Source organism: Chroicocephalus ridibundus, chromosome 15 (assembly GCF_963924245.1).
Source record: "Chroicocephalus ridibundus chromosome 15, bChrRid1.1, whole genome shotgun sequence".
NCBI lineage: Eukaryota > Metazoa > Chordata > Aves > Charadriiformes > Laridae > Chroicocephalus > Chroicocephalus ridibundus.
This window is the reverse complement of record NC_086298.1, coordinates 10,941,425-10,956,422: the sequence shown is the minus strand read 5'-3', so window position 1 is coordinate 10,956,422 and position 14,998 is coordinate 10,941,425. Positions and strand designations below refer to the sequence as shown.

General features: G+C 47.5%; 1 protein-coding gene across 2 annotated transcripts in view; it reads left to right on the top strand.

The window, feature by feature from the left end:
• COL5A1 (collagen type V alpha 1 chain) overlaps window positions 1–14,998 on the top strand; it is a 160,333-nt gene that overhangs the window by 37,539 nt on the left and 107,796 nt on the right. For both annotated transcript variants that reach the window (XM_063352946.1, XM_063352944.1), the window contains exons 2-4: window positions 149–316; window positions 6,775–6,988; window positions 7,622–7,784. In XM_063352946.1, the coding sequence (XP_063209016.1) occupies window positions 149–316; window positions 6,775–6,988; window positions 7,622–7,784 (545 nt within the window). The remainder of the gene's footprint in view (window positions 1–148; window positions 317–6,774; window positions 6,989–7,621; window positions 7,785–14,998) is intronic.

Sequence of the window (14,998 nt, the reverse complement as noted above, 5' to 3'; positions counted from 1 at the left end):
GTATTTGCAGACGTATTGAAAACATATTTCATCTGCTTTTAAAATTGTGATGAATGATTTGTGGGAGGCAGGCTAATAATGACTTGGATCTGAGCAAGTGCCAGTCTTATTGCCTGCTAATTCTTGTTTTCTCCTTTTCTTTTTACAGCTGAACCTGCAGACCTCTTGAAGGTATTAGATTTTCATAATTTACCTGATGGTATAACAAAAACAACAGGGTTTTGCACAAGCAGAAGATCTTCGAAAGAAGCAGATGTTGCTTATAGAGTAACAAAAGATGCTCAACTTAGTGCACCGACAAAGCAGCTGTATCCTGGTGAGTCCGCAGCTTTTTATTTGGCATAGGGAAACATCTGATCCTTTCCTCAGATTCTGCAGGCACATACAGGGCACTGCGTAATTAATTTTCCAAGTGTGCTTGCGTGCTCCCTTGGCAAGGAGCGATCGTGCTGTTTCAGGGGGCCGCAAACTTTCAGCCCTCAAATAGCATTGCAGTAAGTTGTTCTTTTATCACTGCGTTTGCACATGGCGGCGGGTTTCACTGCAGAAGATGTGGCCAGTGCCTACATCTGTTCCCTCCTATAGTAGAAAGTTTCTGCTGTCTCATTATCACAGAGTGACATCCAGCTGGGGAGAGAGACTTGGAAGATGCAGAGGAACGCAGACCGTGTTTTGTTCTGCGTTTGTGGAGTGCCAAGCACAGTAGGGTCTTATTCTGTGGCTGTGGTGTCTCTCATAACACAAATAATCACCATATAAAAATAATAGACTGCCCCACAAGAACAGATGTCCCAAGAAAAGTTGTTTGAAGAAATTGGAGGTTTGTTAGAGAAAGCCGCTAGGATGCAAGAGTTCACACAGCCCTTGAAGAGCATGTGGGCTACTGACCATGTGGGCTACTGACCATTTTGTTTGTCACTGAGGATGCACTGCAGTTTTTTAATTTTTGAGGCCAAGGAGAATCACTACTGTAGACTAAAATACGCTTGTAAAAAGACTTGGACACATTATGGACCCAAACTAGCGACTGCCTGAGATCTTCAGTCTTGAACACGTGGTCACCATCAGAAGTCTTCCTTCCAAAGCCAGACGGGAGCACTGCTGTATCCCTGGTTTATGTGGGGGAGTGCAGGGATGGCGGGAGGAGGCATGGTAGGATTTTCTAGCTTTGGTGAGAAAAGGGCCTTTGCTGAGGAAGGTTTAGCAATGAGGCAGAAAGACGCTGCGTGTAACTTGTCCTTGAAGCAGGAGACGACTTAAGCAAAGCAGACAGACACAGACATTCTCCTTTGGTGTTTGTGAGGGAATTAATGATACAAAATGCATTAGCTGAATCAGAGGTAATGTGGCATGCCACTACCAATGCTTTTTAATTAACGTGCTGTATCTATCAGACCCAGCCTGTCAGTGGCCTAAATGAGGACTCCGAGGCCGGACCGCCGATGTTCTTGCACCCTCCAGTCCTGTATTTCCTTCATTGCATGTGTTGTCACTAAGGTTATTTTCAGGCTTCGTTATTATCCTGCTGTGACAATAAGCAGGTGACTTATATTTAATCCGTGGTGAGCGGGAGCGTACCCTGTGTCTGGCGTATGAACTGAGCCTGACATGAAGACGAGAGCAGCTGTGCCTGGGCTGGGGGCTGGTAGCCCTCCATCGTGTGGCCAACCCTTAGCGAAGGAGCTGCTCAGTTTCGCCAAAGTCCTCTTTTAACATCTGCAGAAGTGCAGAACAGACCCTGTATTTCTCCTTATTGCTGCCCAGGGCAGGACAGTCCTTTCTGACTATAGATAATATCACCATGTGCCCAACTGCACCCCTCTGCCAGGTTGTGCCTTCATATCCCAGAGGGCTGTGCCTGTGGATATGGGGAATACTCATCCCAGGGACAGGCTGCAAGAGCCCTGCAGTGGTCCCCGAGTCCATCCATCTGTTCCAAGGCAAGATCAGCTCAAGCAGAGTGTGCTTAACTGCTTTCGTGTACTCTCTTCCCATGTATCTGAAATGACTCACAGTTTTTGACCCAAGCGCTTGAAGGAAACTGTTCCAGTTCGGAATATACAACTGCAGCGGATTTGAGAGCTTTCCAGTAGTTGCTGTAGCCACTGTGAACTCTTGCCTGATCACCTTTGTGCTATGGAAAACAGCAAACAGTGGTGACCTTGAGATATAAAACCAAGGATGGAGTATTCTGGCTAATTAACATAGCAAAGAATCTGGATTGGGACCATTTATGATAAAAGTTAACGCAACAGGACAGCATGCATAACTGAATCGTCATCACGAGAGAGAACTCAGCATTGTAGGAGATTTTGGTGGTTTTGTCCCCCATTACTACTTGTATGTCCTGTTCGAGTTCTTGGTTTGCATCTGCTGTCTTCCTTGGGTGAGAAGATCTGGATGATGTTTCCTTGGTGTCTTCAAGCAACTTTTCAGTCATCCGGACAACCGTGGGGTGCTTGGAAGCAGCTTTGTCCCTCTCTGGAGACTTCCAAAGTCATTGAGTCTGCTCTGCTGCTTGCTAAGGAAATAGGAAAGGAAGAGCAAAGTGAAGAACACCTAGTGTTTTCCATCAGATCAACAGATGTTTTCTCCATAAATCTCCATAACTAGATGTGACTTCAGCTCGCACCACCAAATGAATGAGCGAGGAGATAAAGATAACAAAGTAATTGCAGTGCAATGTACCAGGGGAAATGTGGTTTTAGTGATTTCATGTTAACAGGCGGGTGGGTTATAGCGTAACTTTCCCTCTCTGCTATAGAGCACCCTAGGCAAATGTACACCGCACATAATATTTTGTGCTAATTAGAAGTCGGTGCTTTTCTAAGATGGTAATTTTATGGGCTTTGCATTCTGCTTCCACAGCCAGCAAAGCAAGATAGCTATATATATAAAAGCTTGTCTGTTTTTTCAAGCCCACAAGAGTGAGAAAATCTGCTGAGATGCTCTTTGTCCTTGCTCCCTAAATAAGTTCTGCTTCCCAGCAAAAACCGTGCTTTTCCAGCAGCGGCAAGAAAGGCAAAGTTTTCAGTGGCAGCCAGCAAAATGTCATTTGCATTCTTCTAGCAAACTCTGTATTCTCTGCGCTGCTTGTGGGTGTCTGCATATATATTTAAGAGCTCAAAAATCTCTATTATAGCTTGAACAGTCATCTCTGAGGAAAAAAAGCCATAGGAAAATTGAGAGTCTTCTCAGATGAAGAAAAAAGCCAGAAGTTGGTGACACTGTTGAAGAGCTGTTTTCCTTTGAGAAGTGGCTCTGGAAATGACACCACCTCACACAACAGATCTGCTTTGTGCTTGTGTCAGGAACTGGATCAGCTCATTGTTTTTGCTGACCTCTTGCTATTCAGCAGCTAGAGCTTTCCTCTCCTTCCCAGGGCAGCAGCAGGGCTCTTTATTTTAGGCCGTGTTTGGATACACCTGCGGGATGTGGGTTAGGAAGAGGTCCCAGCTATCCCTTATCTTGAAGACCATGAGATGGCACAAGAGCCTTTAATCCCTGGTTGTGGTACTCAGAAGAAACTCAGCTTGACTCCACTGGTTTGCACATTGGGGCACACCACAGATGGCAACCCGCTCAAGGGAAGCCAATGGCATTGGAGCGCAGGGAGTTCCGTGGAGTGGAAGGACCTGTGCCCACCCTGGACCTCCTCAGCTCTTTCCATGGCTCCATCTGCAGAATTGGAGTCACAGAACCATAGAATTGCCCGGGTTGGAAGGGACTTTTCAGATCATCGAGTCCAACCATCAACCTAACTCTGACCAAAACCAGCACTAACCCGTATCCCTCAGCACTACGTCTGCCTGGCTTTAAATCCCTCCAGGGATGGTGCCTCAACCCCGTCCCTGGGCAGCCTCTTCCAATGCTTAATCGCCCTTTCAGCATAAAAATTTTTCCTAATATCCATCTAGACCTCCCCTGGTGCAACTTGAGGCCGTTTCCTCTGGTCCTATCTTAACCCGTTGCTGCCTTGCAGGAGGATGAACGTAGGAAATTTGAAAGGACATGGTCATGGGTCACAGCGCGATGCTGAACCGAATTCAGCGTCTGTGTGGTGCCGTTAAGCGCAGAGATGGACGTGCAGCATCTCATCCCGGGCTCATCTGAAGAAGTGAATCCGAATACAAGGGGCTTCATCCCAAACCTGTTGTTGGGGGGATGTCTCCATTGCCTTTAAGCGGATTTGGGTCAATTTCTACGTGCTTCATATATTTATTACGATGTATTTATTAGTATTGCAGTCTGTGTGGATGCGTTTTCATACATCATTCAATAGCCTGGGTCATTTCTAGCTACGACAGTGAAGGCATTGTTATTTTGCCAGGACAGCAGAGCAGTAACAGAGTAATGTCAGCTGTAATTCATCCATTATGGTTATTTGGGTTGAGAAACTTGCATCACCATGGAGACATTTTAATAATAATGAAAAAAAAATTAAAAGCAGCTTTTTAATGAGTTGGCAGCTTGTCCAAGTTGAAAGGTACTGTATTGTGGATTCATAATGAAATTTTGGACATGAACTATTTTACATAAAAGGCCCAAAACTGTAGCCTGTAATTGGAACCAGGAAGGCGTATGGTCTTGATTCAGTGCTACAGGAGGGTTTGTGTACAGCAGGAGGGAGATAAAGCTGAGCGCATCCTATGGGAGGCACAATAATCGAATGCCGGCCTTTGCCAAATATCTGGGGCTGTGTCCTAGGGGGAAAGCAGGCTATAATCAGGGCATTTAATTACTGACTGTCAGTCCTCTGTTCAGAATACTGCTTTATGCTTCTTTCCAAAAGCTATTTAACGAAGGTGAGGGGTGTTAACGTGGTGCGAACACAATGTGTCTCTGTAGGTATCCTCGGATGTCCCCCTCGGTGTCCTCTCTTTGCACACGCCGGTTGGGGCAGCGCGGGTTTCTGACGCAGCCCAGCCCCCCCCGCGCCGCTGCCTCCTCCGCTGCCCGGCGTGGAGCCCCGTCCTAGGCAGCTCCGTGCATTTTTAACACTGGTTTTTTTAATAAAAGTTAAAGCAACTCCCAGGCAGAGGAGGAGAGGATGAGCTCATGGCCTCTCTGCGTTTGAACTTGCTAGCTTTGCTGTGGTCGGAAGAATTCCCCGCTCCCATGTTCCCGGTCCCCTCCCTGGGTCAAAATCCCTTATGCAGCCCTGGGATACCGTCTAAGAAAAGCCTAAAGGGATGAAGGCGATCTGTTTGAAGCTTATGGGCACTGAGCTTGACAAATTTTTGTTGTGGTTTTATGTGGCTACGGCTCTGCAGTTTAAAACCGATGCATCGTGCTGTTGCCTTCCCTGCGTGCCGCCGGCTGCCACACACGTAGATGGTGCCGGCACACACACGGCAGTGCCCGTGGTGGGGCTGCCCCACTTTGCCCTGCCCCAGCGGGGTTTAAGATTTCCCAAGCAGATAGCCAGCGGTACAACGCGATCCTTGTGTTTGAAAGCCTGGACCTTAAAGGAGAGATGCCCCGCAAGTCTCACGCTGCTGAAACGCAGCGTCTGAGGAGGTTGTGCCCTGCAGGCACCCACTGCTTCAGTAGGTCCCACCTCCAATAAAATAACAATTTGATCAAGAAAGCTGCTTTATTAACGCTTCTGGTGCTTTAAAGACGTCCTGTTTGGGATGTGCATCCAGGCTTTCCAGTTTGCGCTCATCTTTCCAGTCTGAATGGCGGAGAAAACCCAAATGGAGGAGCTGTGTCTGGCACAGGGTGTGATTTGATGCCCACGTTGACCTGAAACTTGAAATTCATTCGTCTGGTACTGCAGGGCACTGACCCTTCCCCCGGGCAGAGCGGTGCCTCTGGGCTGGCCGTACCTGCTCCATAGGCTAATGGCTTTAATCCTCCAAACCCTGCAAAAATAGAGTCAGGAATCACCTGAGATCAGACAGGGTTGTTTTCCCGAGCGGAGGAAAAGCTAGGAAACTTGTTAGATGCTTTTTAAGATGCAGACAAATTAGCATCTCCTACTGATTGCCAGTTTTATTTCTGTTCTCGGATTTTTTTGTGTCTGTGGCTTTGGCTTTCAGGGTTGGTGCAATCTGTCTTGTCCGGAAGAGCCAAACCCTGATGCAACTTTCCTGCTCCCTTAAATTAAACCCTTCAATGTTGTGTGTGTCCTAACTGGCATGGGATGCTTGATTTCTTCCGTCCCTCTAATGCCTTAAGTTAATTTGGGAACTTCATGATATATGAAAGAGAAGGTGTTTACCTTGTCTCCTAAAAAGCTCTAGGCAGGGGTTAGGTGCAAATAATACAGATTAAAACCAACAGCTTTTTTAATCTCTGTATCCCCAGCACTACGGTCTCATCCCCAAACAGCAGACCCCTCGCCATCCTTTGCTTGCAAGTTCAAATGTGGGATGGCTTTTGGCTCTGTGACAGATTGCAATAAGGGCTGGAAAAAGGCTTTCTGATCGTAAACGAATGACCCTCAGACGCTTAATCCTGTGCTTGCAGTTCTTAATGTGCCATTACAGCAGGTGGCCCTTGGGGGACGCTGCTCCGCGCTGGCTTTGCTGGTGCAGCCTCCCTTGGGTTGCAGCCCATCCCAAGCCCGTATCACAACAGGCTTTGGGGCAAAGCCAGATCTTCACCTGGCCACTAAGATGCTGCCCGATATAAATTTTTAGGGTTGGTGTGCCTGCATCTGGAGGGGTAAACCGGTGGTCTCCCTGTGGGTCATTAGACAACAGGACTGTTTCTGTAGGGATTAATTTTCAAGGGAATCTGACTAACCTCTTTGCTTTTCCACTCCAGCTTCCCCATTCCCAGAGGACTTCTCCATTCTAACCACTGTAAAAGCGAAGAAAGGAGGTCAGTCCTTCTTGATCTCAATTTACAATGAGCAAGGGATCCAGCAAATTGGTGTGGAGATGGGTAGATCTCCTGTATTCCTGTATGAAGACCATACAGGAAAGCCAGGCCCAGAAGACTATCCTCTCTTTAGAGGCATTAACCTAGCAGATGGCAAGTAAGTGAAATTTTGTGCACAAAGGAAAAAACCAGTATTGTTTATATCAATACCAGCATGTTGAACGTTGTGTAAAATAGGAGGCATGTATATATAAATGTATATACACACCTTTGACTACTGCCAAGTGTCCCGTTCTTGAGCTTTGCCCTTTGGTGAATGAATACGGTATATATAAAAAGTGCGCAACACATAGCAGTCAGTGCAAATTCTGACACTTGTGGGGATAGGAACACTGTTGACTCGTGCTGCAAAGGGCCTTAAGAAATCAGTTTGTCTTGCAAAATCCTCACTGGGTCTTCCGCAGGGCGTAAGGAGGGTGGGAAAGGGGGATAGCCAAGGAGTTATCAGTGTGGCTTTTTCACCTGCCTCTTGTTGAAGCCAGAACTGGCGCTCTCCTGCCCGTCTTGGAGGGATGAGAAGTGAATGGTATCGTCTGTTAAAACAGCCTTTCTGTTCCAAATGACATCTTTAGGGTCTGCCCAAGGATGATTTTCCTGTGTTTGCAGATGATGGCTGGCATGAAGGTTTGCAGAGCATCAGTTGATGGAAGCTTCATTGTTTTGCAATCGTTAGCTTGTTCTTGAAAGCCCAAGGCTCTGTTTAACACGTTTGTGGACTGTGTTCTTCTAGGTGGCACAGAGTAGCTATCAGCGTGCAGAAGAAAAATGTCACCTTGATTTTGGACTGTAAAAAGAAGATAACCAAGTTCTTGGACCGAAGTGACCATCCCATCATTGACGTCAATGGCATCATTGTATTCGGAACAAGGATATTGGATGAAGAAGTCTTTGAGGTAAGTCATGACAATGAACAGCTCTGGAGATGCTCCACAGAGACGATGAGTTGGGTTCTGGTTGACGAGGTATTTACAGCTCACTTTTAAAACTTACATTGGATTTTTTGTGTAATAGAACACTGCCTTATGTAATTTAATTTTTTTTAAAGTTTTGTTTTGACTAGGTAGATGCTTTCTGTAGTAATGACAAAAACAGTGAGCCAGGCGACCTGTTGGAGTGGGCTCCTCTGGGTTCATGGTTCTCTGGTTTCATGCTCTTGCTGAGCTTCTAGACCAGCCCCTTCGCTGGGATTTTGTAGGTCTGTAGCTCTTGTGCTCTCGGCTCTTTTCGCATGGGAAGGGCTCACAGGGTTTTCATTCCTCCTCGTGTGCTGATTTAGATAAAGGTTCAGGGGCAGTAAATGAAGGCCGAGGAAAGCAACTCCTTTGCAAGTCACGGTTCACCCTGAGGCTTTAGGGATTTGCTCTTTTCCCATGCGCTGGCCATTGATTCTTGGTTTCTTGCACCATGACATAAGGGGACTCTCCTCGACAGCTTGTTTGGCAGCCCTGTCACCTCCCACACAGCGTCTGCTTTTAAAAAAGCAAACCAAAATCGTGACGGGTGGAATTGTTCCCATGAGCTCCTCCGAGTTAAGCAAAGAGATAGAGGATTATTTATAGACAAGGTACATATGGTAGAAGTTCTTCCCATAGTTCAGCAGCTAGTTTAATATACGCATTTCACTAGCAATCTCAACTTCTGTGGTCTGCTGCACTTCTGAGGCTTTCATGTGTATGAGAATCTTGTCCTTGATCTTTCTTGCAAGCTGGAATTGCTTCCCTGAAATCAGCGCCAGTGCAATGGAGTGTAAACTAAGACCTATTGATCTCTATCTCCTTACTTTTATTGCATTTATGTTGAGGAAGAGCCGTATCTCGTGGGCCTCCTCAACCCAGCCAAGGGATGGGGAACATCTCCTGCCGGTGGATAATTAGAGCCGTAGCGAAGCCAGCTCTTGCCTGCATTTTGCTGTCGCTCGGAAGGAACGTTCCAGTCTGTTTAACATTACCAACATCTGGGAGCTGGTCTGCTGTAAACAGAGCAAGAATGCATGGACTGAACGTTGCTGCCAACATCTCACTTACAGAGTTAGAGCCGAATCTCTAAATTGCATTAAATTAATAGACATTCCCTGGGAAGCTTAACAATTAAAATGGAAAGTAAAAGCTGGCTTTAATGGGCACTGGAGTGTCTTTCGCAAGCGTTGGACCTTCTGCCAAAAATTTCAGCGGTCGCGCTGGATGCAGTATTTTAAGTGGAGCTGTTATATAAAGTGGTGAGGTTTTCTGGGGAGCCGCTGGACCCAGCGATGCAGTAGATTCACTGAAAGAACCTGGTATCGCATCCAAACTGTGTAAGAAACCTGCGCTTTAGACTACTTCATTTTGCGAAGGAAGACAGTTTCCATAACCACCCTTGAAGCTCGAGATGTTCCCAGGTGGCGTTTAGTGCTCACCTGGATTTAGGGCTGCCGGTGCCTCTGCCAGCTGAGGGAACACGCGTCCGTGGGTGGCGATGCTCTCCCAGCTCCACCGTTGGCCCTTCCCACGGGGGTGGCCACAGCTCCCTTGCTGAAAAGGACTTATCTAGGGGTACGAGCTCAGAGGGCTTGTGAAACTACCTTGATCTTGGGATGTGGGGTGAAATGGAGCAAGTGTTCCCCTCTGCTAGAGCCTGTTGTCTGTTCCGGGTTGAGACGCAGGTACTGACTGAGAACTGGACAATTAGCAAGTATTTTTCCCTCTGTCTTATAACATATGCACTTACACAGCGCGTCCATAAAATAACCTCTCTAGTTTTGGTGTTTGTCCTTTTTTCTTTTGTCATCCTCATCAAACAACGAGGGATTTCAGGGTATTCACACACGTTCATCGAGATACCAGCAGCTTTAAACCGAATGTCATTAATGGTTTTCACAAAGGCAGTGGGCTACAACCTAATTTCCTCCATATCTCAGCAACTTAATTTCCTTTGGTTCCTCCTTTCTGCAATCTGCAAGCCGACGCAGAAAGCGTGTAAGGAAAATTGTGGCTCAGAACAACGGGAAACGGGTGTAAAGTGTTAATTTTTGTGTGTAAATTGTGTATCCTGGAAAGCTGATAATTTCTGGACTGAATGCAGAGGAAGGAGATGAAGCTGCTGCTGTCCTGTAGCTCTGCAAACCTCAGCTAATAAGATGCTCCCCAGTGTTTTCTGCACCCACGGAGCTGCCTGGCTCTTACACGTTTGCCCCTTTTTCTGGAAATTAAAATAACCCAGTTTTTTGGGAGTGGGAGGGATGGCAGCACTGGGCAGGGCTTAGGCTGTGTTTCAGCATGGATCAGCAGGAGCTCTAAGTAGTGGGAGTTTATATTTCCCTTGTCAGGGCTGAAATCAAATAAAACCCCGAACACTTTTTGTTTTATTTTGAAAGTTGTAATTATTTAAGCCCCAGGTCTAGCTGGGGTCGCAAGCGAAGCGGCTCTGCCGTATCCGTCAGCCGAGCGCCCAGATGGGGACTTCCCTGCTCGTGTTCTGCTGCAGAAAAAGCCTGGCAGGAAAGGTTAGAGGAGTTTCAAAATATTTCTCTCTAGCCCAACATTCTTCCCGTGGAAAAACGACTTCCTCTCATTAAAATTCAATTAGTTGGGAGGCTGTGTGGATCTCTCTGTGCGGCTGGGGGAATGCTGGGTAGGTTTGAACGGGGGCCAAGCCTGCAGCCTAGGTTATACAAGTTAAGGTTTGTGCCGAGCCGTTGTTCAAAACAGAAGTTTACAAATGTCAGGACGGGCTCTCGCGCCGGGGTTGGGAAGTGGCGGCCGGCTTCACGCTGTGCCTGAGAGGATGCTGTTGTGAGACAGCAAAGGCCTTTTTGCAGCGAGGAGGAGGAAAGAGAAAAGAAATAGCCCACGGTGCAGGATAAACATTTTCTCTCTGCTTGCAGGCTGTAGCGAGCGGTGCTCCTGCGGCCGCAGCAGCGCTGGAAGGAAGTCAGAAGACATGTGAACGTATCTCATTTTTTGGAGGGATTAACTGTTTCTTTTGATGTGCTTTTTTTAAACATACGTTAGAACCCAAGTCCTAGCACAGCCTAATGGTTAGGCGTAGGAATAGAGAGAGGATGAAGTTTGGGAAAGTCCCTTTCTCAGAAAACAAAGCATCTTCAGCCTGAAACCCAGGGAGACTTTCCGAAACGTCCTGATGCTGTGATGGCTCCACTCTGCAGCGAGGCACCGCGAGAGCTGCCCGTTCGGTGCCTGTGACCTACTGCGGGATCACCTTTTTGTGCAGGATCCCGTCAGTTCTTGTGTAGATAACGAGAAACTGGAAGCGAGTCCATCTCTTCTGGCAGCAGCGGGTGGAACCCCAGGCTGGTCCATCAGCCTTGGTCGCTGCGCCCCGGTAGCCTGTGCTGGTGTGAGAGCTGGCAATAAGTTGAGCACTTCTCAGGCCAGTTCTTTCTTCACTTGAGGGTTTGCTTGGCTGTTATGTGCACATTTCTGTTGCGTGTTGTACCCATCAGCCATGGCTGTGGGCCATTTGGGTGCTTTGTGGGCTTTCATCTGAGCTTGTCTTTGGAAGATGCCCATGCCAAGGAATTTCTGCTCCATGCACAGCTCATCGCTGGGTGCAGGGGACAGCACGCATCTCCCTGGGGCTTGCTCCTTCCATCAGGGTGAGCAACCTGGCTCAAACATGATCTCTCTTCCACTCCCAACCAAAGCCCGGCAAGGCTTTGATGCATTTAGCCAAAACAGCCTGCAGCTCGCTTAATCCATTTGACCGCCACGTCCCAGGACCACACGGATGGCGCCTCCCCATGGGTTGGCTTTTCCAACCTGCCGTTTGCTGTGGTGGTCCGATGGAAAACCAGTTCAGCCGGCTCTGGGCTGAAGAAATCGTTCTGGTTTAGCAGATGTGGGTTGAAACAAAGTTGAGGTCCTGGCTCAGTGAGGTGGCTGGTGCCGCGTTCCGGTCCCAGAGGTGGCTGTATTACAGCAGTGAACCCAGAAACCCCCTCACCCACAGCTGGAGGATCTTTCTGAATGCAAAGCGCTGCACGATGTCTGCGGCAGGTCAATGTTACTGTCTCTGGGCAGGGTTAGGGGAACTTAACCCCTTTGCAATGGTCTTTTGAAGCATCTCGTGTAATCCCATACAAGTTTGGTTTCTGCAACGGCGTGTGGCCCGGCCCTGTTTTACCGCTTAGTGTCACTCTGTAGACCAGCACTTACAGCAATGGGCTGACGAACAAAACGAAACTTGCCCAGACCTTGCCAAAGTCCCAGATAAGTGATGTCTTCCATATTTCTGCTGCAAATCCCATTTTGTCTTCTGATCTGTCAGGAGGAGACTACTGTGTGAGGCCACTGTGCCGATACAAGTACTGCGCAGTGCCTGCCTGGCAGAGCTGGCCTTGGCATCGCTAGATTGTGGTGTGAACATTGGTAAAAAAAACAAGTAGGTTTTAGTAAAACTGCTGGAGATACCTTAGTAACAAGTGAGTACATTTGATGTAAATTATTTTTGGTTCATCTATCTAAAATTTTGCAGGATTGTCCCACAAAGTAACTGGTGTCTTGACCCTCTGGAAATCACGTTGGTTTGCAGTAGTCTCTGGTATTGGTGTGGAGGAGATTAGTTTTCCCAGAAGTGGAAAAGCTCAGTGCATGTGTATATTGCTTTTTAAGGTTTATGTCTCTTACTGTTGGCTCCTCTGGAGACAAGAGGAGCTCGTTTTGCCCAGCTGAGTACCATAACTGTCTCATTGGTCTAGTTGGTACTGTAAAACCAAATGGGTTTCCTTTGATGCTGCCAAACAAGGTGCAAAGTGAGAAGGGTCCTGGACACCTGTGGACTCCGTTCTGCCAAGGCAGTGAAACCATGAGGGGCTGACCAAGTATTTGCTATTAGCTTATGTCAGAGCTTGTCCTGGGGTGAGATACGGCGTGCTGCTGGGCTCTGGATGATGCTGAAAGGCTGGTGCTTTTTATTCTCTTTCCTCTTTTGTGTTTTTGAAGACCACGAGTGAAATCAAGACATCAGAAATGGAGGGAAGGCAGTTTGTGCTGGGGGGAGCCAGAAAGCCCGGGCGCGATGCCAGAGGTGCTCTTAGGGCTGTCGAATGTTTCAAGGCGCAACAAGACAAAGCAGAATAGATGCTTCAGTGCTCTTAGACGAGACATTGGGGCCGTTCAGGTGCCGCGTTGCTCTTGGGTTGAAATGCCAACTCTCTTTTCATCTTCTGGCTTGTTTACACTTAAAAAACAATTATCGCTGTGGTTGATAATCCCAGATTTCATTTCACGATCGTCAGGGTTTTCTCCCTCCCTTCCCATGCTCTTGGCTGTAGCATTTCCAGCTCTGGAAAGCGCTCGTATTTTTAAAGTTTCTGTACATGCCTCTGAGGTTATAAGATTGGATTAATAGCTTTTCCTTTAGCGAAATGTGTACAAATCAAAATAGGGTCCTTATACATGTAGCCACATTATATGGTATTTTTTGGTGTTTGAGGATGGAGAGATTTAGGGCTCCCCTTTTGCAGGCAGATCTGCTGTTAATATATCAAATAGCTTTTATCTATTATTGTAGGAGGATAGCCATGCCGCTAGCACAATGGGCTCTGGGGAAAGTCAGATTGGTGGAAATTGCAATATTTGCAGACTTTGCTCATGGGTGCAAAGGTACCGTAGGAGCCTCAGCTCTGAATCCGTGTCTGATTCACACCTTGGCCCAAGCCTGCCCCGGCACAGCTGTCGGTGCTGCTCCTGTTTGCAGGAGGCTCCTGTGCAACTGCAAACAGAGCGCTGGCAAGGTACGGAGCACACGGGAACGCTTATTTATACGTTTACAGGAGAAGTTCTACGTTTACAGGTCCCCAGTATCCTCAAACCACCAGCATCTTAACGGCTCCGCTGAGCTCAGTGAGGCTCCTCGCGAGAGTGGCGTTGAACCCATCGTGTTCTGCAAGACCTGGGCTTAGTTCAGAGGGGCAGGAAGGAACCGGGCAGAGCTCATGCTCATTAAGTTTTTGTTAACCTTCAAAAAGCATTTTTTTATTAGAATCATAGAATTGCCCAGGTTGGAAGGGACCTTTCAGATCATCGAGTCCAACCTTCAACCTAACTCTGACCAAAACCAGCACTAACCCGTATCCCTCAGCACTACGTCTGCCTGGCTTTAAATCCCTCCAGGGATGGTGCCTCAACCCCGTCCCTGGGCAGCCTCTTCCAATGCTTAATAACCCTTTCAGCATAAAAATTTTTCCTAATATCCAGGAATCCAGCTAAACCTCCCCTGGTACAGCTTGAGGCTGTTTCCTCTGGTCCTATCGCCTGTTCGTTGGGAGAAGAGACCGACCCCCACCATTAATCAGGGTTTTTTACTAAGGTGAATTTCTCTGTCGAGATGCACCACAGATCCATGCTCCCGTGTATTTTTCCCTGGCTCGGCAGGCTGCTGAAAGAAGGTAATTCGGAGTTCTGGCTGCCTGCTGTCCTGCCCCTGCCAAATCTGATTTCACCTCTTCTGCTGTACAGCCTTTCAGGGAGTGCAAAGAGTCGATGTTTTACACCACCATCATATACCATGGTGTGAGATGATGGAAAATAAAACGTTCTGAGCCAGCGTTAGGGTTCTTTATTGAAGATGTCTGTAGCTTTCCCCAGTCTCCTAATAATTCTGCATTTAGTTGCTGGTTTTCTCATCATTTCTTCTGCTTTTGTTTTTTCAAAGGGATCCTCTTTAGCAAAAAGGTGCACTTGAGACATATGGATTAAATCACTGAACTGGGCTCTTCCAGAAGAGCAATGCTGCCTAGAAAATGTCTACAATTATTGCAGATTATACCTTTGGATGGGTTTGCAATTAATGGTGAGATTTTTGTGCCAGAGCCCGAGCAGGGCAGTCAGTCTAATCAAAACCCAACCGGGATATTCGGCTCCAGTTGGCAAGGGCTCGCGCGCAGCATCGTCTTACACAGGTGCCCGGGGACGTCATCTGGTTTTATCAGCGTGTCTGTACCAAGGGAGGGGCGGGACGCGGGGTCCAGAATAAGAATTGCAAAACAGCTTGTAAAAGTTTGCCTGTGCTTCAGGTGGTTTCATTCGAATCCTAAACTGACACCATTTCATCTGACCTCTCTCCGTCGGGTGCCAGCGAGGAAAGCGAGGGTTTGGGCGGAAACATC